This window comes from Oryx dammah, unplaced genomic scaffold, assembly GCF_014754425.2.
Source record: "Oryx dammah isolate SB20612 unplaced genomic scaffold, SCBI_Odam_1.1 HiC_scaffold_17, whole genome shotgun sequence".
NCBI lineage: Eukaryota > Metazoa > Chordata > Mammalia > Artiodactyla > Bovidae > Oryx > Oryx dammah.
This window is the reverse complement of record NW_024070201.1, coordinates 45,338,941-45,359,926: the sequence shown is the minus strand read 5'-3', so window position 1 is coordinate 45,359,926 and position 20,986 is coordinate 45,338,941. Positions and strand designations below refer to the sequence as shown.

Genomic DNA, 20,986 nt, shown 5'->3' with positions numbered 1-20,986 from the left:
GGGGCGGGGGTGGGCACTGGCACCTGGTAGAGAGTCTGTGAGAAGGCAGGGGCGTTGTCATTGACATCCTCCACGAGCACCGTGAGGTTGGCCCGGCCCTCGTGAGGCCCGTCGTGTGCCAGGAGCTGTAGGTGGTAGCGGTCGCGCTGCTCAAAATCCAAGGGGCCCGTGAGGGAGAGGCGGCCTCCATAGCGGCCGACACTGAAGGGATCCTGGGGCCCAGAAGGGCTCAGAACATACCACAGCACCGGTCCTGAGTCCACATCATTCCCCGTTACCTGTGCGATCTCCGAGCCCAACAGTGCATCTACAATGCATGGCACAAGTGTGTTTGTTACAGTCGCAGAGTCCTGGAGCCCCATGGTGGGCAATAATGCTTCCCTACCACCCATTATACCTCTCACTTGACCCAGTCCTTACCTTCTGACACTCGGAGCTCCCAGGGCTGGGGGATGGTGGGGCGATTGTCATTGGTGTCGATGACCAACACCGTCAGGGTAGCTGAGCCCACCAGGGCTGGGCTTCCTCTGTCTGTGGCCATCAGCACCAGCCTGAACACAGAGCACAATCAGGGGGTGGGGCCTGGGATAAGTGAGAACCCTGGGCAGGGACAGGAGGGCTCAGGACAGGTGGCAGAGGGGAAGGGGGGAACTCAGGATGTGGCCTAGGGATTGAAAGGGATTTAATGCAGGACTCGAAATTGCATGGACCCAGGAAAGAGTCTCAGGGTCTACAGAGCCAAGCTTCACCGTGTTTCGGCCCATATCTCGCGGTCCAGGATAGCTGTGGTGGTGATAGTGCCCGTGGCCGGGTCTACATGGAACAATCCCCGGGCTGGCTGGGATGCGGCCAGACTGTAGGAGATCTGTCCACTTAGGCCTTGGTCCAGGTCATCTGCTTCCACCTGGTGGGAGTAGGAGGCTGCTGGCACTGGCCTGGTGGCAGACAAAGTCTGCCCAGCCCTGCCCCCATCTTCCTATCACACCCCACACCTGCAGCAGGGGTCCCTCCAAGGGCCTGGACTCTGGCAGGAAGGCCACGTAGTGGGGCTGCAGGAAGCGGGGCGCATTGTCATTGGCATCTTGCAGGGTTAGGGTAAGCACAGAGAAGGCATAGGCTCCTCCACTCTCCGCCTGCAGCACTAGTCGCAGCCGTGGGTTTGCCTCAAAATCCAGCCCCTCTGCTGAGCGGACTGTGATGGCTCCTGGAGGAAGACAGAATGGATCACTGACAGACCTCTTGCTTGCCCTAGCGCCTCTGTCTCTGAGGCCTACCACTTCAGGGAAGCCCCTCCTCAACCAGAGTCTCCTGGGGTCCAAAGAGGAGCTCCCCCAGGAACCTGTCCCCCAGAGCCCCCTGCACCTGCCCCTTACCTGTACTAGGCTGGATGGAGAATGTCCCTTTCTCATTCCCACTGAGAATGCTGTATGTGATGGGTCCACTTGAGCCCCCTGCATGGATAGCCTTGGGGGAGACAACGGGAGTCCCTAAAGAGAGGAGGGCCTTGGTTGAAGTGTGAGCACTAGACTGAGGGAGTTTGGGGAGCATTTTCAGTGAGCAACCCCAGCCCATCCAGGGATACAAAGCTGGGAGACATGGTTAGGGACTCACCTGGGGGTGCATTCTCACGGAGCATGGCTTCACTACTGGCCCGGGGAAAGCGGGGTCCATGCTCAGACTCCCCTTGCAGCCCAACAATGACCACACCAGTGGCAGAGCGAGCTGGACGGCCAAGGTCAGTTGCCACAATGAAGAGGACACGATCTCGGGGGCTCAGAGATACAGGGGAGCGGGACACACGGATTTCACCAGTGTAAGAGTCCACGGTGGTGCCAGGAGGTGGTGTGCCTGCTAGCCGGTACAGGATGGAGGCATTGGCACCAGCATCACGGTCTTCAGCTCGCAGAGTGGCCAGAGGCAGAGTTGGAGTGCTGAGGACAGGGCCTGGGCGGGGCAGGCGCAGCCTCAGGGGACTGGTGGGGAAGGTGGGCGCATGGTCATTGACATCACGCACTGTGACGGTGACGGGCACTGTGGTGCTTAGGGGCCCAGCAGCTGCACTGTCCACTGCATTCACTGTAAAGGCATAGCTGGGACACTGCTCTCTGTCAAGGGTGGTGGCTGTGCGCAATTCCCCAGAGCTGGGCTCTAGCAGGAAGGCTCCTGCAGCACCTGTACCCAGGTAGTAGGTCACACGACCATTGGCCCCAGCATCAGGATCATGAGCCTGCAGCTGCAGCAGCAGGGTCCCTGCAGGTGCGTCCTCAGGCACCTCCACAGAGTAGGAGGGCACAGGGAAGGCTGGGGCGTGGTCATTGGCATCCAGCACTGTCACCGTCACAAGCAGCGTAGCGCTGAGAGCTGGCTGGCCTCCATCCCGGGCTTCTACCAGCAGCTGGAATGCTGGCTCCACCTCCCGGTCTAGTGGCCTCATGGTGCCAAACTCCCCAGAGGCTAGGTCCAGGACGAAGGCTCCTGATGGGTCCCCATCTGCAGAGAAGGGCATGCACACAGAAACATACATGTGTCAGCCCATGGGAGACAGGGTGATTTACAGGCAACGGAGAAGAAAGGGAGGGAAGGAGAGAGAGAAGGAGAAGGGCAGGAGAGGGAAAGTAGAATAAAGGCAGAGAAACACAAAAGCTAAAGAAAGAGACTATAAAGTAGTTTTTCTCAAAGTGTGGTCTGGGGGCCACAAGAATCCCCCTGAGACCCTTTTGGAAGTACATAAGCTCAGAACTATTTTCACAGCAATACTAAGACATTATATGACTTTTCCATTCTCAGCAACTCACAAATGCAGAGTGGAGTCCAGATGCTACATGACATATGATGGTGCCATAACTTGGATGGTTAATGGAATGTGTGCTTATATAATGGTGTGGTTTCCAGAATATCCCAGGTAGAAAGTTTAAAGCATAAATCAGTTTTCATAGATTCACTCAGCTTTGTTAGCTTGTGTTCAATCATATTTGCTTTAATCTTTGCAACCTCATTATTGTCCAACAAAATGGACAGTAAATCTCCTTGGGCCTGTGCAGAAATACAGCAAGTGGCACGCTTCATCAGCTTGTTTTGCAGTGATATTTAAAAATGTTCTCAGTTTTAATACCAAATGTGGTAATTAACGGTATGTGTTTATTATATATTTTATATGTTCAATTATTATATCATATTTTATTGCATCAATAAATGCTGATATTATATAAGCCAAAGTTCTTTACAGTTCTTAAAAATTAAGATATAAGGGTTCCTCCATCCTACACTGTTGGTGGGAATATAAACTGGTACAGCCACTATGGAGAACAGTATCGAGGTTCCTTTAAAAACTAGAGATACCATATGATCCTTCAATCCTATTCCTGGGAACACATCTGAAGAAAAATATAGTCCAAAAGAATACACGCATCCCTCAATGTTCACTGCAGCACTGTTTACAGTAGCCAAGACATGGAAGCAACCTAACATTCCATCCACAGATGAATGGGTAAAGAAGATGTGGTACATATATACAATAAAATATTATTCAGTCATTAAAAGTGAAATAACGCCATTTGCAGCAACATGGATGGATCCAGACATTGTCATACTGAGTGAAGAAAGTCAGACAGGGAAGAGAAATATATATCACTTATATGTGGAATCTAAAAAGAAATGATACAAATTTATTTACAAAACAGAAACAGACTCACAGACTTATAGACCTTAAAGGGGAAGGGTGGGGAGAAGGGACAGTTAGGGAGTTTGCAATTGACATGTACATGCTACTGTGTTTAAAATGGATAACCAACAAGGACCAACTGTATAGCACAAGGAACTCTACTCAACATTATGTAATAACCTAAACGGGAAAAGAATTTGAAAAAGAACAGATTACATGTATATGATAACTGAATCACTTTGCAGTACACCTGAAACTATCACAACTGTTATAGTTAATCAACTGTACTCCAATATAAAATAAAAAGTTTAAAAAAATAATGTTAAGGTTCCTGAGATGAAAAGGTTTGAGAACAACTACTCTACAGGGAGAGACAATCAAGAAAGAAAAGATACAGGAAGATAAAAAGAGACAAAGAGGGAGATCAAGTACTGGAGGGGCATAGAAAGAGATGCTTGGAGACCCAGAAACATAAAGAGAAGGAAAAGGGGATCCAGGCACACTGGGCCTGGGACACAGGCCAATAAGAAGTAGCCCTGGGCAAGTAGGCACGGGAAGGTTCTCACCCAGGATGCGGTACTGCAGCTGCCCATTGGCTCCCACATCCGGGTCAGAGGCCCGCAGCGTGGTAAGGGTCTGGGGGTCCTGGCCCTCGGGCACCTCCAGGGAGAGATGGGCACTCCCGAAGGTTGGGGCATGGTCATTCTCATCCTCCACAGCCACTCGCACTGTGACATGGGCCAACAGTGGAGGCGAGCCCCCGTCCCGGGCATATACTGTTGGGAAACAAAGTCAGTGAGATTTATCCCGCTCCCATGGAGGAATCCACACCACATGTGTTCACCAGGTACACACAAAAATCAGAATATGTCCACCTTTTCACACCCCACAAGCACACAGGCACGCATACATATATGTGGTAGTGTAACAGGAAAAGCACTAAATGAGATAACAAGAGATCTGGGTTCAAGTCCCAGCTCTGCCACTTCCAAGCTGTGTTAGCCTAAGCTAACCTCTTTGGTACTCAGTATCCATATGCTGCTGCTGCTGCTGCTAAGTCGCTTCAGTCATGTTCGACTCTGTGCAACCCCACAGATGGCAGCCCACCAGGCTCCCCTGTCCCTGGGATTTCCCAGGCAAGAACACTGGAGTGGGTTGTCATTTCCTTCTCCAATGCATGAAAGTGAAAAGTGAAAGTGAAGTCGCTCAGCCATATCTGACTCTTCGAGACCCCATGGACTGCAGCCTACCAGGCTCCTCTGCCCATGGGATTTTCCAGGCAAGAGTTCTGGAGTGGGTTGCCACTGCCTTCTCCATATGAGCCTCTGTTAAATGGCTACAGTGTAATCTGAGGGAATCCTAGAAGGCACAGCTGTGACATTATGTATTTGAGAATTAGTATAATCACAGTGGTGACAGCCTAGAAATCAGTTCACCTTGTACTCTGACAAACTCCCCCAAAGGATTAAAAATACAAGCTGTGCTTTAAGAGGTAGAAGTTTCTTGAAGGTACTTTGGGGGTCCTGCCCATGTAACACTGATGTTTATGCCACCTCAGGCTTTGGGGAACCTGTCAGCGTATACCTGTCAGGTTGATCTCCTCCTGCTCCTCCCGATCCAGGGCCCGGAGAGTGCTAAGGACCCCAGTGTCTGGGTCTAGGGAGAAGTTTTCGCCAGAGATGCCTCCATAAGTCACTTGCCCGTTGGTCCCTGAGGAGAGCCAACGTTGGGTAAGATCACAGGGTGAATATACCCTTTCTTGACCCAGTCCCTCCCTCTTCCAACTCATCCCCTCCTCATGCTTACCCAGATCGGGGTCGGTTGCCTGCAGAGTGAGCAGAGATGTTCCAGGCGGGCTGTTCTCCCGCAAGAGGACGCTGTACTCCAGCTGTTGGAAAGCGGGTGCCTCGTCGTTGACGTCGGCGACACTGACAGTCAGAAGCTGCGTGGCCGAGCGCGGTGGGGAGCCGTGGTCAGAGGCCACCACAGTCAGCACGTACTCAGCTCGCTGTTCGCGGTCCAGAGACCGCACCACGGACAGCGCTCCTAGGTGAGCGGTGGGCAGGTTGGAAGGAAACACTCGCTCTGCATTAGCATCCTCCTCGTCCCCATCCCTCCTAGCGGTCCAACTCACCAGTGCTGGGGTGTAGCCGGAAATAGCCGTCCGCGCCAGCTGCCAGGCGATAGGACACCCGTGCGGCCTCGCCCAGGTCGGGGTCCCGGGCTACCACGTGCAGCGCCGTGGGCCCGGGCGGCTGATCCTCAGGGAGGCGCACACGTGACGGCGAGGCAAAGACTGGAGCGTTGTCATTCTCATCCGTGACAAAGACGCGCGCGGAAACGCGTGCTGTGCGGCGGCGGCTGGCGTTGGCGGGCCGGTCAGTGGCTTCCACGAGCAGCAACAGAGCGGGAGTGGTCTCCCGATCCAGGCCTCGCGGGGCGCTGAGCGCCCCGGTGCGCGCGTCCAGGCGAAGCGCGGGCACAGGCGGCTCCTGGCGCAGCAGGCGGTAGCGCACGTCGCTGTTGGGGCCGGGGCCATCGGCGTCGGAAGCGCGGAAAGTGTACAAGGTCGCGCCCGGCTCCGGGTTCTCTGGGAGCGCCAGCGCCAGCGGGTCGCGCGCGAAAGCCGGCGCGTGCTCGTTCTCGTCCTGGACGCGCACCTGCACTCGCAGCAGCCGCGCGCCCGCGCCTCCCGGGCCCTCGGCGCGCACCGTGAGCGCGCGCCAAGCCGGACCCGCCTCGAAGTCCAGGGGCCGCGCCAGGTACAAGCGCCCAGTGGCCGCGTCCAGCGCAAAGGTGCCCTCTGGGTCGGCGCCGCCCACCAGTGTGTAGGTAAGGGCGCCCACCCCTGCCTGCTCCGGCAGCGCCACAGAGCCCAACAGGGAGCCGGGCCGGAGCCCCTCGGCTGCTGTCACGGTCAGCACGACAGGCACAGGCGCCACCGGGTCTGGCTCTGAGGGTTCCGGTGGAGGCTCAGCCGAGCGAGTGGAGGGAAGCACCTGTTGTGGACCCGGGAAGGAGGACGGAATCAGGGGGACCCAAGTAAAAGGGAATCTGGGCTGGCCTGAGTAGCAGGAGGGGCGGTCAGAGTAGCCTGTCTACAGGAGAGGGCACAAGGGCTTAGGAAGATGGCGCTCTGGGAAGGGGTGCCCACGCGGGTGGCCAAGGAGACCTGGATAGATTGGAGGAAGGGCAGCCATACCTGCACTAGCAGCTGGAGGCTGGAGCTCCGAGGGGGGCTGCCTTGGTCATGAGCGCTCAATGTCAGCACGTAGTGTGGCCGCTCTGCTCGGATCAGGGGTGCTGCCGTGAGCAGCTCTCCCGAGTGAGGGTGCAGAGAGAAGAGCTCTGAGCCAGGACCTGGGGACGGGCAGACCAAGGATGAGGGCTTCCATTCCAGAGCTAGGCATATCATGAGGACAGGCCACCCACCACCAGCTCCCTTCTTTCCACTCCCCATATACCAGTTAGTATATACAGGATGGTTCCATTCTCCCCCTCATCTGGATCCTTGGCCTGCAGAGTTGTCACCAATGTTCCTGGAGGCACACCATCTGGTACCTGTGGGAACACACAACTCATATACAGTTTTCTCCCTCCGTTCTTGAGACAACTCAGGATACATTCCTTTAACCTCTGTGCAGACAAAGCCCCCTTTCTACTCTCACAGCTGTTCCAAGATGCAGTTTCTTTTACCTCTATCTAGAGTTCTAAGAGGACACCCACATTCTCTCCTACTTCTTCGAGGCAGGGCCCTGCAGCTTCACATACCTGTATGGGGAGGCCTCCACCAGCAGCCCCTGAGGCCTGCAGGAAGGTGGGGCTGTTGTCATTGAGGTCAAGCACTGCGATATGTACGGTGCCTGTGGTGCTGCGGGGTGGGCTCCCCGCATCCTGAACCTGCACCAGAAGCTGGTAGCTGCTTTGCCGCTCGCGGTCCAGAGTTTGTAGTGTGGTCACCTCTCCTGCAAGTGCAGGACAGACAGAGAGCATGTATGGGGTAGCCAGAGATGAAGAGCCTGGGGTCTGTGAGAGGCTGAGGTTGGGGGAGTGTGGAAAGGAATGCCCAGGGAAAACTCCGGGCTCAGTCCTCGTCCCCACAACCAGGCTCCGGGGATCGTGTCTGGGTGTTCACCATTCTGAGGATGAGGCTATGGGATCTCAGATTTTGGGTCCCAGTGCTCACCAGTCTGGGGGTGGATGCGGAAGGCCTTGCTGTCTTCTGACAGCTGTCGCAGGCTGTAGGTCAGACGTCCATTGAGTCCTGAATCTCGGTCAGTGGCAAAGACCCGACCCACGCTTGTCCCTGGGGGCTGGTTCTCGGCCACAGCCAGGAAGGTGGGCTCCTCAGACAAGCGGGGACTGTGGTCGTTCTGGTTGAGGATGCTGACCCTCACAGTGGCTGTGGCTGTCTGCTGCCCCAACTCAGCTTTGGATCCAGACACTGCCATTACTTTCAGTGTGTACAACTCCTGGGCCTCATGGTCCAGTGCTGCCCGCACCCAGAGCCATCCACTCTGTGGTTCCAGGCCAAAGGGGCTACCTGGCCCATCTGCTGCAAGGTGGTAAGTGACAGGGCCCCCATCTGGTGCTCGAGCCTGCACTTGTAGGACTTGAGTTCCAGGGGTGGTGCCTGAGGGCAGGTCTACACGGTAGGTAGGGCTGTCGAAGTGGGGAGCCAACCCACGGGTCCCCAAGTCCTGTACCACCACCCGCAGTCGAAAGTGGCTGGTGCGAGGTGGGGAGCCTCCATCCCGAGCTTCCAGCTCCAGTTCATGGGCTGGCCCCCCTGGAGGCCCCAGAGGTCCCATAAGCCGTATGTGGCCTGTGGTGGGGTCCACAGTGAAGGCCCCACCACCGCCAGCAAGCAGGGTAAAGGTGACTCGACTGTTAACTCCTGAGTCGGGGTCCAGAGCCCGCAGTGTATAGATGAGGGTCCCTGGGGCAGTGCTCGATGGCAGCAGCACTGTGTCTTCAGGCGCAGGGAAGGCAGGGGAGTTGTCGTTCACATCGTCCAGTAGCACGCGCACTCGAGCTACGGCGAAAGCCGGCGGCACTCCACTGCCTGCCCGCACCTCCAGCTCCAGCACTGGTCCCAGCAGCTCCCGGTCCAGAGGGCGAAGTGTCTGTAACAGCCCAGTGGCCCCATCTAGGGAGAAGAGTCCTCGGGGATCACCCCCCGATAGGGCGAGGGTCACAGGTCCCAAGCGACCTAGGGAAAAGAGAGCAGTCAGAAAAGAGATGGGGACACCTTCTAAGTTGGAGCCCAGACTCTGATCCCCAAAAGGGCTAGGTAGTGTCCACATCTGGGCCTTTCAAAGTATTAGAGGAGAGGCAGGTGTTGGCAGAGAAGCTGGGTGGCACTAGGGTGATATTCGTGTACCTGGGGATGAAGCAGAGTGCCGCCCAAGGAGGTGGCGGGGACTAGAACCAGAGTGTTTTGTATTGGGACCGTCAGTGGTGTGATACCCGAGGGTTACATTGGGGTGTCTGGGTACGGCACCACGTGGATATAATGATAAGGGATACCTGGTGGATTGTGTGCCTGGACTACGCCCACACTGGTGCCTGGTGCCACATCCTCTGGCACAGAAAAGACATACTGAAGCTGCTCAAATACTGGTGGTACAGGAGTTCCAGGCACAATGCTGATGTTGACTCGGGCACTGGGCTCTGCCTGCAGGCCACCTCCATCCCGAGCCCCGATCTCCAGCTGCACCATGGAACCGGCCCGTCTGGCCAAGGGCCAGGCTACCGTCAATAGCCCTGGGAGGAGGGACAGAAGTGGAGATGCATAAGGAAACAGAATATCACTGGAAGGGTTGGGGTGGAGGGCAGGCAGGGCCCTGGGAATGGGAGGATCCTCACCTGAGTGCTCGTCCAAGGCAAAGAGCGGGGGGCTGTTGCCAGCCAGGATATGGTAGGAGAGTCGCCCATGGGGTCCCTGATCAGGGTCATGGGCACGTACCCTCAGCACAGCTGTGCCTGGTGCACTCTGGGCGCTCAGACTGGCAGCATACTCCCGTGGATAAAACTGAGGTGGGTTGTCATTCTCATCTGACACAAACACCTTCACATATACCATAGACTTGAGGCCTCCCTAGTGAGACATGCAGCCATTAAGTCAGGTGGGTCTTGATTGGCCCTGCTGAGTGCCCTCCCCCCAACCTGCCCACAGTGTGCCCACTCACCCCATCCACAGCTGTCACTGTGAAGTCAAAGCTTGAGGGTCCCTGATCACGGTCCAGGGTCCGGGTCGTGCACACGTCGCCACTGTGGGCATCAATGCGGAACGGGGGAGACCCTGAGGTCCCAAGTCCGGCACCCAAGGAATAGGAGAGGAGGCCAAATGGGCCACTGTCTGCATCTGTGGCTGTCACCTGGGGAGAGGCTGGGGTGAGTGATGCCCCATCTTTTTGGCCAGAAAAGCCATAGTTAAGTAGGAATTAGAAGGAGCAGACCCTTGGCCAGTTAGTGCCCAGAGTCTTTGGATGGTGGATACACAGAAGGGACTAGTAGGTTACAGGCTAAACTCTAAACCCAGCTCAGATCTCACCACTTGGGTTAACTTCCTATGAGCCTCTGATCACAACATTTTTGTCAACTGATCGATATATAACTTTGTTTTATGTGCGTTTCTCTTTAAAGGCACCTTATTTAATATATATTGTTGGCTGACTAACACTGAACTCAGGGCTAATGGCACAACTCATATCTAAGTGAAACTGACATGTATTTTCTCTATAAGGCACAGCACAGCCCTCTTGCTTTTAAGAACAGAGACAGCACTTGAGCACTACAGTTGGGGACCATTTTAAACAGCAAAATCACCAAACAGAAAGCACAAAAATGTGAAAAATGTGGCACCAAATAGACCACGAAAAGGACCCTTGTTTACAACATAAGAGCTGAAACACGAAGGCAGGGCATTGCCTTGTTCAACCTCAGCCAGAATGTGCTCATCGAGAGACTTGAATTTTCCATCCTTCTGCACATGTCCGGAAATGACAATGAAAACTCCATGAGTGTGGATTCAAGGGTTACAGAGAAATTTTAGACAGTTGGCGAATTCACAAATACAGAATCTGCAAATGGATGAGGACCAACTATATTTAGAAGGAAAGTGCTAAGGGCTGTGACAGCAAGCTCCAGGTGGGTCACAAGTTAATAAACATCACCAAGTCTCAGAATCACTCCAAGCAGAGAACTGGCTGACCTACAGAGTTATTCAGACTGCTGTTATAGGCCTGCTCTTTATTGAGTTTGGTCATTAAGTGGGATCTGATTGATCGCTGGGCTGATGAGGGTCTGCTCTATGCCTTTATGGATGTGGCTTATGCACCCTTCACATCCCTTCATCTCTCGAGCCAATCTCACTGGAAATGAGAGACAGAACTGCAAGTCTATAGGATAATATTCAGGCCATTAAGTTCCAAGGGCTCCCCCAAACTAAGAAATAGGGAAAGGCTTTCTTGGTGACTTCTCAGACATCTCCCAGATTGGCTCAGGTAAGGTTTATGATTGGACACCAAAGTCAGGAGCCTCTAAACATTTCAGAGTCAGATCAGCGGGAAACGCTATTCCAAAAGCTTCAGAGCTTAAGACAGGGCCAGGTGCACAGTAGGTACTCTATGTAAATTTGTTCATTGAGTAAACAGACATTTGGATTGCCCTGCCTTACAACAAAAGCTTCTTTCAAAGCAAGTTTTATAAATTGGGTGCACATTAGGCCCTCAACAGTGGGTTAGCTGGTGCAGACTGCTGTAGCTGTGACAAAGTACTCTTTGTGGCTATGAGGGCCTCAGGGTCATGATATGCTGTGGAAAGGAAGCTGGAGAGTTCCCCTTTCTTAGCCAGAAAATGTTGCTCAGAGAGAAGCCGAGCCAAGGACTTCTGATTGTTGCCCAGGCCCTTGACAGAAGTGATTTGTGCCATTGTTTACCCTCCTGAGAGACACTAAGACCTTGCCATGCTGAGCCCTGGAAACAGCTCCTGCTCTAACTCTTTACTGTGGCCATGGGCCCGGATATCCCAGGAGACAAACTCCCACCCCCCGCATCCATCTGGTAGGCAGCAGCACAGCTGCAGCACCATCTCCAGAAGCTGTTAAAGACCTCTGCCCTCTGACTCGCTGCAGGAAGAAAGCAATAAATAGTGGTCAAGGAGGTTGTCAGGAAGTGACCCCAAAAGGCACAGGGGCCAGTGATTGGAAATGACCAAGGCAGAAGTGAGTTTTCTGGCCTGTGCAGCCTCTGCTCAGAGGTTTAACTACAAAGGCACAGCCTTCATTGTTAGCAGGCTCTCAGCCCCACTTCACAGTCCAACCTTGGTCAGCTCCCTCTCCAGCTTTGCCTGAAAGCTGTAACTAACCTCACCTCTCTCCTCTTGTTTCCACGCGGCCCCCCCGCTCCCCCGCCCCCAGCTCTCATCAAATGCTGTAATGCAAGGAGAAATAAAGACCTTCATGTGTGAACTCTCTCAAATTCCTTCTAGACCACAAACTTACTGCATCTGCTCCATGCTGACTTCCTTCCCAGGAGTCTCTCCTGCTTCTCCTGCCACTGCTTCCCCACTGCCCAGCCTTCTTCCACCTCGCCTTACTCTGTCTGTTATACACTGTTGTTCCCTGGAACCTTTCCTTGGCAACTTCTTCTTCACATTCTCTGAGTGCCTTCTCTTCCACTGCTGTGGCTCTGATGATGATCTGTACTTTGACCCAGACCACTCCTCTGTGCTCCCAACCTGTACATCCAGATGCCTGCTCAACATCTCCACTTGGATGTCCCACAGGCACCTTAAATCCAACCTGTCCTAAACTAAACTCATGATCATTCCAACCTTTCTCTAATGATTCTTCCATCTACGCAGCTGCTCGAGCCAGAAATCTGTTCTTCCCTTTTCCTCTGCCGACATATCAATCAACTGGGGACCAAGTAAATCCTCATTATCCTTCTTGTTTGTCTATTCCTCTCCATTACCATTATCGCTGTTCTGACTCAGGCCTGAGTCGTCTCTCCCCTGGGCTACTCTAGTTCCGTTTTGATAGGTGTCTAACCCGCCAGTCTTGTCCTCTGCACCAGGACTTCTCAAGCTCCGCATGACTGGCATTTTGGACCGAATATCTCTTTGTTGTGGTGCTGTCATGTGCATTTTAGAATGCTTGGCAGCATCTCTAGCTACTAAATGGGCTTCCCGGTTGGCTCAGTGGTAAAGAATCTGCCTGTTAATGCAGGAGATGCAGGAGACGTGGGTTCGATCCCTGAGTCAGGAAGATCCCTTGGAGGAGGAAATGCAACCCACTCCAGTAATCTTGCCTAGAAAATCCCACGGACAGAGAAGCCTGGCAGGTTGCAGTCCATGGGGTCGCAAAAAGTCAGACACAACTGAGCGACTAAGCTCGCGCACACGCAATCCACTAGGTACTGATCAATCCCGCCAGTTGTGATGACCAAAAATGTCTTTAGATGTTGACAAATGTCCCCTCAGAGGGCAAAATCACCAGCTGTTGTGAACCACTGCTCTGCACTAAAAGCATCTTTTGAGAGAACAAATAATGATCTAATTATTCCTCTACTCAAAAAGCTTCAATGTCCTTTAAAGAAAAATGCTCACACTCCTTGGCTTGGCTTCATTCCTTACTGTCTGGCCTCCTGCAGTCTCATCTCCCACTCTTCCATCTCACACCTTAAACTCCAGAGACAATGAGCCACTTGTAGGCCCTTGAACAAGCATGTCACCTCTGTATGGAACCCTGCCCGTATCTGGTTCCCTCGTCAGCTCCTGCTTATCCTTTGTCTCAGCTCAAAGGTCCTTTTCTTTGGGAAAGCATTCGCATTGCCCATCTGTAACTCATATATATCTCCATATGGAAGTTTCTTTTATCGCAGTAAAACTGTTTCTTTGCATATGAATCTCCCCTCTAAACTGTAAACTCCATGAATTAGGTAGCAGTTACTCAATCATTACTGTATTCTGTGTCCCTAATAACAGATATTCAAATGAATATTGAATGAGTCAAATATTAAGCCTTCTTGTAAAGATTATGAACACCCAGTGGTCATTTTCACCCCTGCTTCCCTATGATTACTACTACTAAAAACTCCAGGAAACCACCTGGAGAGATGCCCTCTTGCTTCAGGCACTAGTGAGGAGGGAAGTTAGAAGCCACAGCCCACTGGTGTTTGGCCAAGAGGGAGAGTAAACACATGGGAGAGTGGGTGGAAGTTGGACAGCAGTAGGCAGGCAAGCACCCAGAGTCTGGCCAAACGGGAGGTCAGCCAGGTCCAGGCACTGGCCTGAAAGTCTAGGCAAACAGCAGCTCCTAGAAGATGATCAGGGGTCTTCTGAGGCACAAACGTTTCCTCCTAAGAGACCTCCCTGGCTCCAGTCTCCACTCCCGCATCCATAATTCTGTGGGAGAGCCAAAGCAATCTTTCCAGAAGACATATCAGATTCGCCTAGAACCTCTCGTTGGTTCCCTGTGATTTTTAAAATAAAGTCAAAGCTGCTGATCTGGCCCCTGTCTACTCTCGTCTCCCCATAACTCTCTCATCAGCACAGTTGAGGCCAACCTGAACAATGCTGCCCATGAAGACATATCATGGCGTCCTGCAGCTTTTCCTGTGGGCTTGGAGTTCCTGTCCATACACCCATATTATCCCCTTGGCAAAGTATCACTGCTTCTGCAAAGGTCTGCCTCTAGGCTTTCATAGTGTTTCATATGCCACCTGATACATTACTAGCTACTGGTGTATCTCCTTGCCTAGACTGTGACCTGCCTGGGAACAAGACTGTCTCCTTTCTTTGTTCTCAGTGCCAGGCCTACAGTGCTAAGTTTTCAATGTATTACTTACCATTGATCTAATCTATTTTCATCCTTAAAGCAAGTTAGCTTCCAAACTAACAAACAAACAAACAAACATAAAACATGGGATTTCCCTGGTGGGTCAGTGGTTAAGACTCCATGCTTCCACTGCATGGGACATGGGTTCAATCCCTGGTTGGGGAACTAAGAGCCCACATGCCACATGGTACAGCCAAATAAAACCCAACAACAACAACAAAAACAAACAAACAAAAGAACAAACAAAAACACAATGCTGGAGAGGGTATGGAGAAAAGGGAACCCTCTTACACTGTTGGTGGGCATGCAAACTAGTACAGCCACTATGGACAACAGTATGGAGATTCCTTAAAAAACTTGAAACAGAACTGCCATACGACCCAGCAATCCCACTGCTGGGCTTACACACCGAGGAAACCAGAATTGAAAGAGACACGTGTACCCCAATGTTCATCGCAACACTGTTTATAATAGCCAGGACATGGAAGCAACCTAGATGTCCATCAGCAGATGAATGGATAAGAAAGCTGTGGTACATATACACAATGGAGTATTACTCAGCCATTTTAAAAAATACATTTGAATCAGTTCTAATGAGGTGGATGAAACTGGAGCCGATTATACAGAGTGAAGTAAGCCAGAAAGAAAAACACCAATACAGTATACTAACACATATATATGGAATTTAGAAAGATAGTAATAACAACCCTGTATGTGAGACAGCAAAAGAGAGACAAAGATGTATAGAACAGTCTTTTGAACTCTGTGGGAGAGGGAGAGGTGGGATGATTTGGGAGAATGGCATTGAAACATGTAATATCATATAAGAAATGAATTGCCAGTCTAGGTTCGATGGAGGATACAGGATGCTTGGGGCTGGTGCACTGGGATGACCCAGAGGGATGGTATGGGGAGGGAGGTGGGAGGAGGGTTCAGGATTGGGAACACGTGTACGCCTGTGGCAGATTTATGTTGATGTATGGCAAAACCAATATAATATTGTAAAGTAAAAAAAAAAAAAAAACCAATCTGTAGTGAGGAGGGAAGGATGAGGGGAACAGGATTTTTAGGGCAGTGAAACTATTCTCTATGTGTTATACTGTATGTCATTATATATGTCCATTATACACATACAATATACTTTTGTCCAAACCCATAGAAGGTACAACACCAAGAGTGAACTCTAATGGAAGCTATGGACTTGAGTGATAATGATGGTTATGTAGATTCATCTGTTGCAGCAAATGTATCACTCTGGTGGGGGATGCTGACAGTGTGAGTCATGGCAGGGGCATTTGGAAAATCTACACCTTCCACTTAATAGTGCTATGAATCAAAAACTGCCTCCCAAATATAAAGTCTTAAACAAAGAAAAAACCAGCTGATCCTGCCTTTTCTGGACCAAAGAAGTTCAATGACCCTCTCTGCCTTCCAAGTAAAGTCCTAACCCCTCACAGCTTGGTGTCCAAGGACTTCTGCAATCTGGCTTTGGCCTGCCTTGCCAGTTGCATGCCTCCCCACCCATCTCCTCCAGGCCTGACTTGCAGGAAGTCTGTGGCTCCCTCAGCCTGTCCAGGGTTCCTGCCTTGTCCTCTGAGAGGTCTTCCTGGACATTGGGATCTCACTGAATACTTCCTGTTATCTCTCATCCCTGTGCCTGATCCCAAGTTGCATTAGGGCTCAGCTCCAAGGGCATGGATGGGTGTATCTACCAGGACAGTCAAGCACTGGACTAGGATTGGAGGGCTCTGTAAATGCTGGCATCTGCCCTGGGGAACAGGAGCCACATGGGTGTGCAGAATCTCCATCTCTGCCTTCGCAGAACAGCTCTGAAACTTTAAAGAGTCCCCTCTCACTTCCTCACACCACAAGACACATTTCTCTGTATCCAGTCTTAATTCTCTCAACCCCAAGATTGCCTGGCCCAGCTCCTGCACCCTGCTTTCTCATCTTCTCAGTAACCCTCACCCTCTGCACAGACTGTGCAGCTCACTGAATAAGACTGAACCCTCTGGCAAATGTCACCATCAACAGCTAGCACCTCCAAGGCTTGGTTCCTGCTCTGAGGTCCCCTGCGACCCTCTGATCCATTCCCCCCAACAGCACCACTCCACTGTGTGTTGGGGGGCTTACCCACCTGCAGGAAGCAGGTTCCCGGCTGAGTGCCCTCAGGCAGCGAGGCGTTGTAGAAAGTCCTCTGGAACTGTGGCTCATTATCATTCACATCTTGCAAGACCACGCTCACTGTGGCAGAGGAGGAGAGAGGGGGCAAGCCCCCATCCGTGGCCACCACGATTAGCTGTGGCTGAGGTTCCAACTCATAGTCCAGCAAAGCAGCCGTAGTGACAATGCCTGAGGTGGGGTCTATGGAGAACCAGCGGGTGTGGGCGCCTGGGGCCAGGCTGTAGGTGACCTGACCGTTGGTGCCCTGGTCAGGATCCCGGGCCATCACCCGCACCACGAAGCTGCCAGGCAGGGCAACTTCAGGGAGAGGCTCGGGTCGGTAGAGCTGGCGGTCAAAGGCAGGCGCATTGTCGTTGACATCAGTGACATGTAGCACAAAGGCAGCCTCGGCCCGCAGTGGGGGTGAGCCTGAGTCCGTGGCGGTAACTCGCAAGTTGTAGGCATCGCGCTCCTCCCGATCCAGCCGCCGAGCAACACACACCAGGTAGATGACGCTGTCCTGGGTGCTGAGAGCAAAGTGGCCCTCTCCACCCTCCAGGGACACATTGACATGCGCAAAGTCACCGTCATCTGGGTCTGACACAGAGATTCGAGCAACAAGCTGGCCTGGGGGGGCAGCCTCAGATACACGGGGGGAGCCATCTGCACTCAGGAAGATGACAGTCATGGAGGGCTGATTGTCATTGGCATCTCGCACATGCACGGTCACAAAGGCCGAGCCCAACTCAGGGTGAGCCCCTCCATCCCGCGCCTGCACCACCAGTTCGTGGACCCGACGTTGCTCAAAGTCCAGCGGCCGCTCAAGCCGCAGCAGGCCCGTGTGCGCATCAATGGAGAAGGGTCCATCACCCTCGCTCTGCCTCCGGTTGATCTCATAAGTTACAGCCCCATTGGCACCTGCATCGGCATCAGAGGCATACACCTGCAAGACAGGACTGCCGGGGGCCAGGCTCTCAGACACCGCAGCATGGTAGCGGCTCTGATTGAAAGCTGGGGCGTGGTCATTGATGTCCAGCAGTGTCACGTCCAGCAGGGCCTGGGCCCTCCGAGGGGGTGAACCACCGTCGTAGGCCTCCAGCTGCAGCATGTAGTGGGAGCGGTTCTCTCGGTCCAGCTCTCCGGTAACTACCAGCTCAGGCACTGGGGACCCATCCGGACCAGGGCGTGTCTCCAGCCGGAAGGTCTCTCCAGCCCCATCACCAGACAGGGCATAGCCCTGGGTTCCCAGGTGGCCAGCGTCGGCATCACGAGCAGGCTCCAGTGGGTAGCGGGTGCCAAGTGCTGTATGCTCAGGTATCTGCAGGACAGCCCGAGCCTGTGGGAAGGCCGGAGCGTGGTCATTGATGTCAGCCACTCGCACAGTAACTTCCACAGTGGCGCCGTCGGGAGTGACTGCAGTGAAGCGGTAGCGATCCCGCCGCTCGCGGTCCAAGACACGGGCTGTACGGACCACCCCACTGTGTTCATCGATGGCCAGGTCCGTGCCCACACCGCTGCCCTCCTGGGCAGAGATGAAGTACATGGGAGGTGCTGCTGTGCCCGCTGGAAGCCCTGCACTGATGTCCCCGATCAGCGTGCCCGCTGGCTGCTCCTCATCAATCTGCAGGTCCAAGCTCCCAGCCTGACCCCAGGCACCTGGCGCCCCCGCCCCCAGGAGCAGCAGCATCAGCAATGATAGCAGGGGGAGGGGCCTGGGGATCTGCATGCCCGGGCACGAAGGTGCAGTGCCCCGCTCCTTCTGCATGGCAGGGCCAGTCCAGCTGTGCCTTGGGATCCAGCTCCAGGCCAGGCTCCAGGAGCAGCTTGATCTCAGGTTTTGGATCAGGTCCAACTTGGACCCTGGCTCCAGCTCACACTCTCTGACCTGGGAGAAAATCAGAAGGAAAAAAGTCATGATGAGGGAGGAATCAACAGTCCAGGGAGGCTGGGGTCCAGGCCACACCAGGACTGAAGTGTGTTCAGCTCCCCGTAGGGCCCTCATGCTGCCTCATACCATCTTGGGCCCGGGAAACTCCTCAGGATCCACCACAGCCTTTAGCTGCCAGGTCCTATCCATCCTGATTCCTGAACCCCACCAGCCCCCAGCAGATTGTTTTATTCCTATTGTTCAGGTCTGAATGTCTTCAGATTCCCTTCTTTCCATCTCTAGACTTAAACATGTGGCCAGTTCTTTCTCATTTTTCTTCTCATTCAGGACTAATACCTCAATAACCATGTGCTTGGCAATGTCATCTGAACCTCAACCTTTTCCTCTCTGCCAGTCTTCTATTAACATTTAAATATGTTGAAGTCTCTCTCTGTCTCCTTTTCCCTCTCCCCCATACACACACACACATACACACCCATCCCTTTGGCTCTACTTCCCTCTCTATTCAACAAGAGATTGAGTACCTGCTATGTAGAGAAACTGAGGACATACCAGTGAATAAAGAAAACAGTCCAGGAACTGGACAAGTAATTAGCAGTGTGATGTGGGCCTCGAGGGAGAGGTGCAGGGAGCTGTGAGAGCAAGGACGGGCTGATCACAGGAGTCAGTGAGTGCTTCTCCGAGGAAACAGCATTCAAGTCAGGATCTACTTAATGTAGGTGTTAGCTAGACAACGGTGGGCAGAGAAGGGGAACAGAGAAATGAGGGATGACTCAGAAGAAGGAGCAGAGAGGGAGGCTTAGAGTCTACTGTCAAGAAAGGGCTGAGAGTGGCTGGGGGTGGGTAGGGCGGGTGTGTGAGGTGTAGAGTGCTCAGGCAGAGGGTATGAAATGGGGCAGGGGCTCAGAGGCCATACTGATGATTTGAACTTTATGCTGAGGACAAATGGAAGCCATGAAAGATTCTAAGAGAGGGTACTGCAACATGACTTACATCTTGTGAAAATCACCAGTGCTGCCCCTTTGTAAACACAGAATCACTCAGATGGGGAAGTTATCTTAGGACAGCCCTCACGACACAGCAGGCCAGGGTGTGGCTCTGAAGGAGACTCGGATGCCCGTCAGCAATGAACATGGGGAGAAGTGTATAGCTCTGTGGGAGGCTTAGCAGGTAGAATGGCCAGGGCTTGATGACGGCTTGAAGGCAGAGGATGAGGGAGTGGGAAGAGTCAAGGATGATGGGCAAATTTCTGGCCCGAACCATTAGCTGAACAAAGGCATCCTTAACTGGCCAAAGAGAGAGAAAGAAATCCAGGGAAGGGTGGTGTCAACGATGCTAAGGGAGACAGCATTTCAAATACTGCTGATATTCAAGGAGAAGGAGGCCTAACGTCCCAGGAAGGCCTTCAGTGACTGAGTGAGAGCAGAATCAGTGGAGAAAGGTTTGTTCACTTCCCCCAGTTTCTCACTTTTCTCTCCATCTACGCAGAGAGGCTTCCTCTCCCGTGACACTACTTTCACTAAGCTTCCAACCATCGCTACCCTCTGCATCCAATGGACACTTTTTCGTCTTGTTGCATCATTCTGAAATACTGAGTCACTGATCACTGGCTTCTTGAAGCGTAGCCCTCTTGGCTTCACACGGTGACACTCCACCTCTTGCTTCCATTGTGCTTCTATGCCCACTCTTCAGTCTCCCGGGCAAGTTCTTCCTCTGCCCTTAAACACTGGTGCCCCTCAGGACTCAGTCCAGGGCCACACGCTTTCCCACTTTTCACACTGCCTTGGTGGTCTTATCCTCTCCCATGCCTTCAATTAAAAATGTTATCAGTCGTTTTGTTCTCTTTGTTGTTCAGTTGCTCAGTTGTGTCTGACTCTTTGTGACCCCATGGACTGCAGCACTCCAGGCTTCCCTGTCCTTCACTATCTCCTGGAGTTTGCTCAAACTCATGTCCATTGAGTTGGTGATGCTATCTAACCATCTTATCCTCCTGCCCTCATTCTTTCCCAGCATCAGGGTCTTTTCCAGTGAGTTGGTTCTTTGCATCAAATGGTCAAAGTGTTGGAGCTTCAGCTTTAGTATTGATCATTTTATGTCTATTTGCTGATGACTTTGCAATCTCCAGCTCTGGAGAGTGCTGGAGACATGTAACCCCCCAGAAAAGAGACTCCCTTACAAGGTATTCCTAACCTTCACCTCAACCTGATTTTGTTCCTCCCTTCCCTTTCCTGTGAACAGCATCATCACTCAGAAACTCTCCTTGCTTTCCTTGCTCTTCTTCAGTCAAAACCTGACTATCTCAGTGAGACACGTCTCAAGCCTGCACTTTCCCATTTTCACACTGCTGCTGTCCAAGTCCAAGCACTGTCATCCCTCCTTTCGATTCCTTCCACGGTCCTTTATCCTCCCTGTGCCTCCTGGATTGGACCCC

General features: G+C 52.8%; 1 protein-coding gene across 1 annotated transcript in view; it reads right to left on the bottom strand.

The window, feature by feature from the left end:
- Positions 1–20,986, bottom strand: part of DCHS1 (dachsous cadherin-related 1) — a 37,218-nt gene that overhangs the window by 4,210 nt on the left and 12,022 nt on the right. Inside the window, exons 2-19 of the mRNA XM_040258504.1 lie at positions 16,642–18,552; positions 9,853–10,041; positions 9,530–9,761; positions 9,191–9,427; positions 7,848–8,873; positions 7,433–7,626; positions 7,126–7,222; positions 6,864–7,021; positions 5,796–6,660; positions 5,468–5,707; positions 5,246–5,371; positions 4,228–4,437; positions 1,612–2,490; positions 1,374–1,487; positions 993–1,204; positions 750–904; positions 421–551; positions 24–307 (exon numbers count right to left, since the gene is read on the bottom strand). Of these exons, the coding sequence (XP_040114438.1) occupies positions 24–307; positions 421–551; positions 750–904; positions 993–1,204; positions 1,374–1,487; positions 1,612–2,490; positions 4,228–4,437; positions 5,246–5,371; positions 5,468–5,707; positions 5,796–6,660; positions 6,864–7,021; positions 7,126–7,222; positions 7,433–7,626; positions 7,848–8,873; positions 9,191–9,427; positions 9,530–9,761; positions 9,853–10,041; positions 16,642–18,432 (7,140 nt within the window). The 5' untranslated portion in view covers positions 18,433–18,552. The remainder of the gene's footprint in view (positions 1–23; positions 308–420; positions 552–749; positions 905–992; positions 1,205–1,373; positions 1,488–1,611; positions 2,491–4,227; positions 4,438–5,245; positions 5,372–5,467; positions 5,708–5,795; positions 6,661–6,863; positions 7,022–7,125; positions 7,223–7,432; positions 7,627–7,847; positions 8,874–9,190; positions 9,428–9,529; positions 9,762–9,852; positions 10,042–16,641; positions 18,553–20,986) is intronic.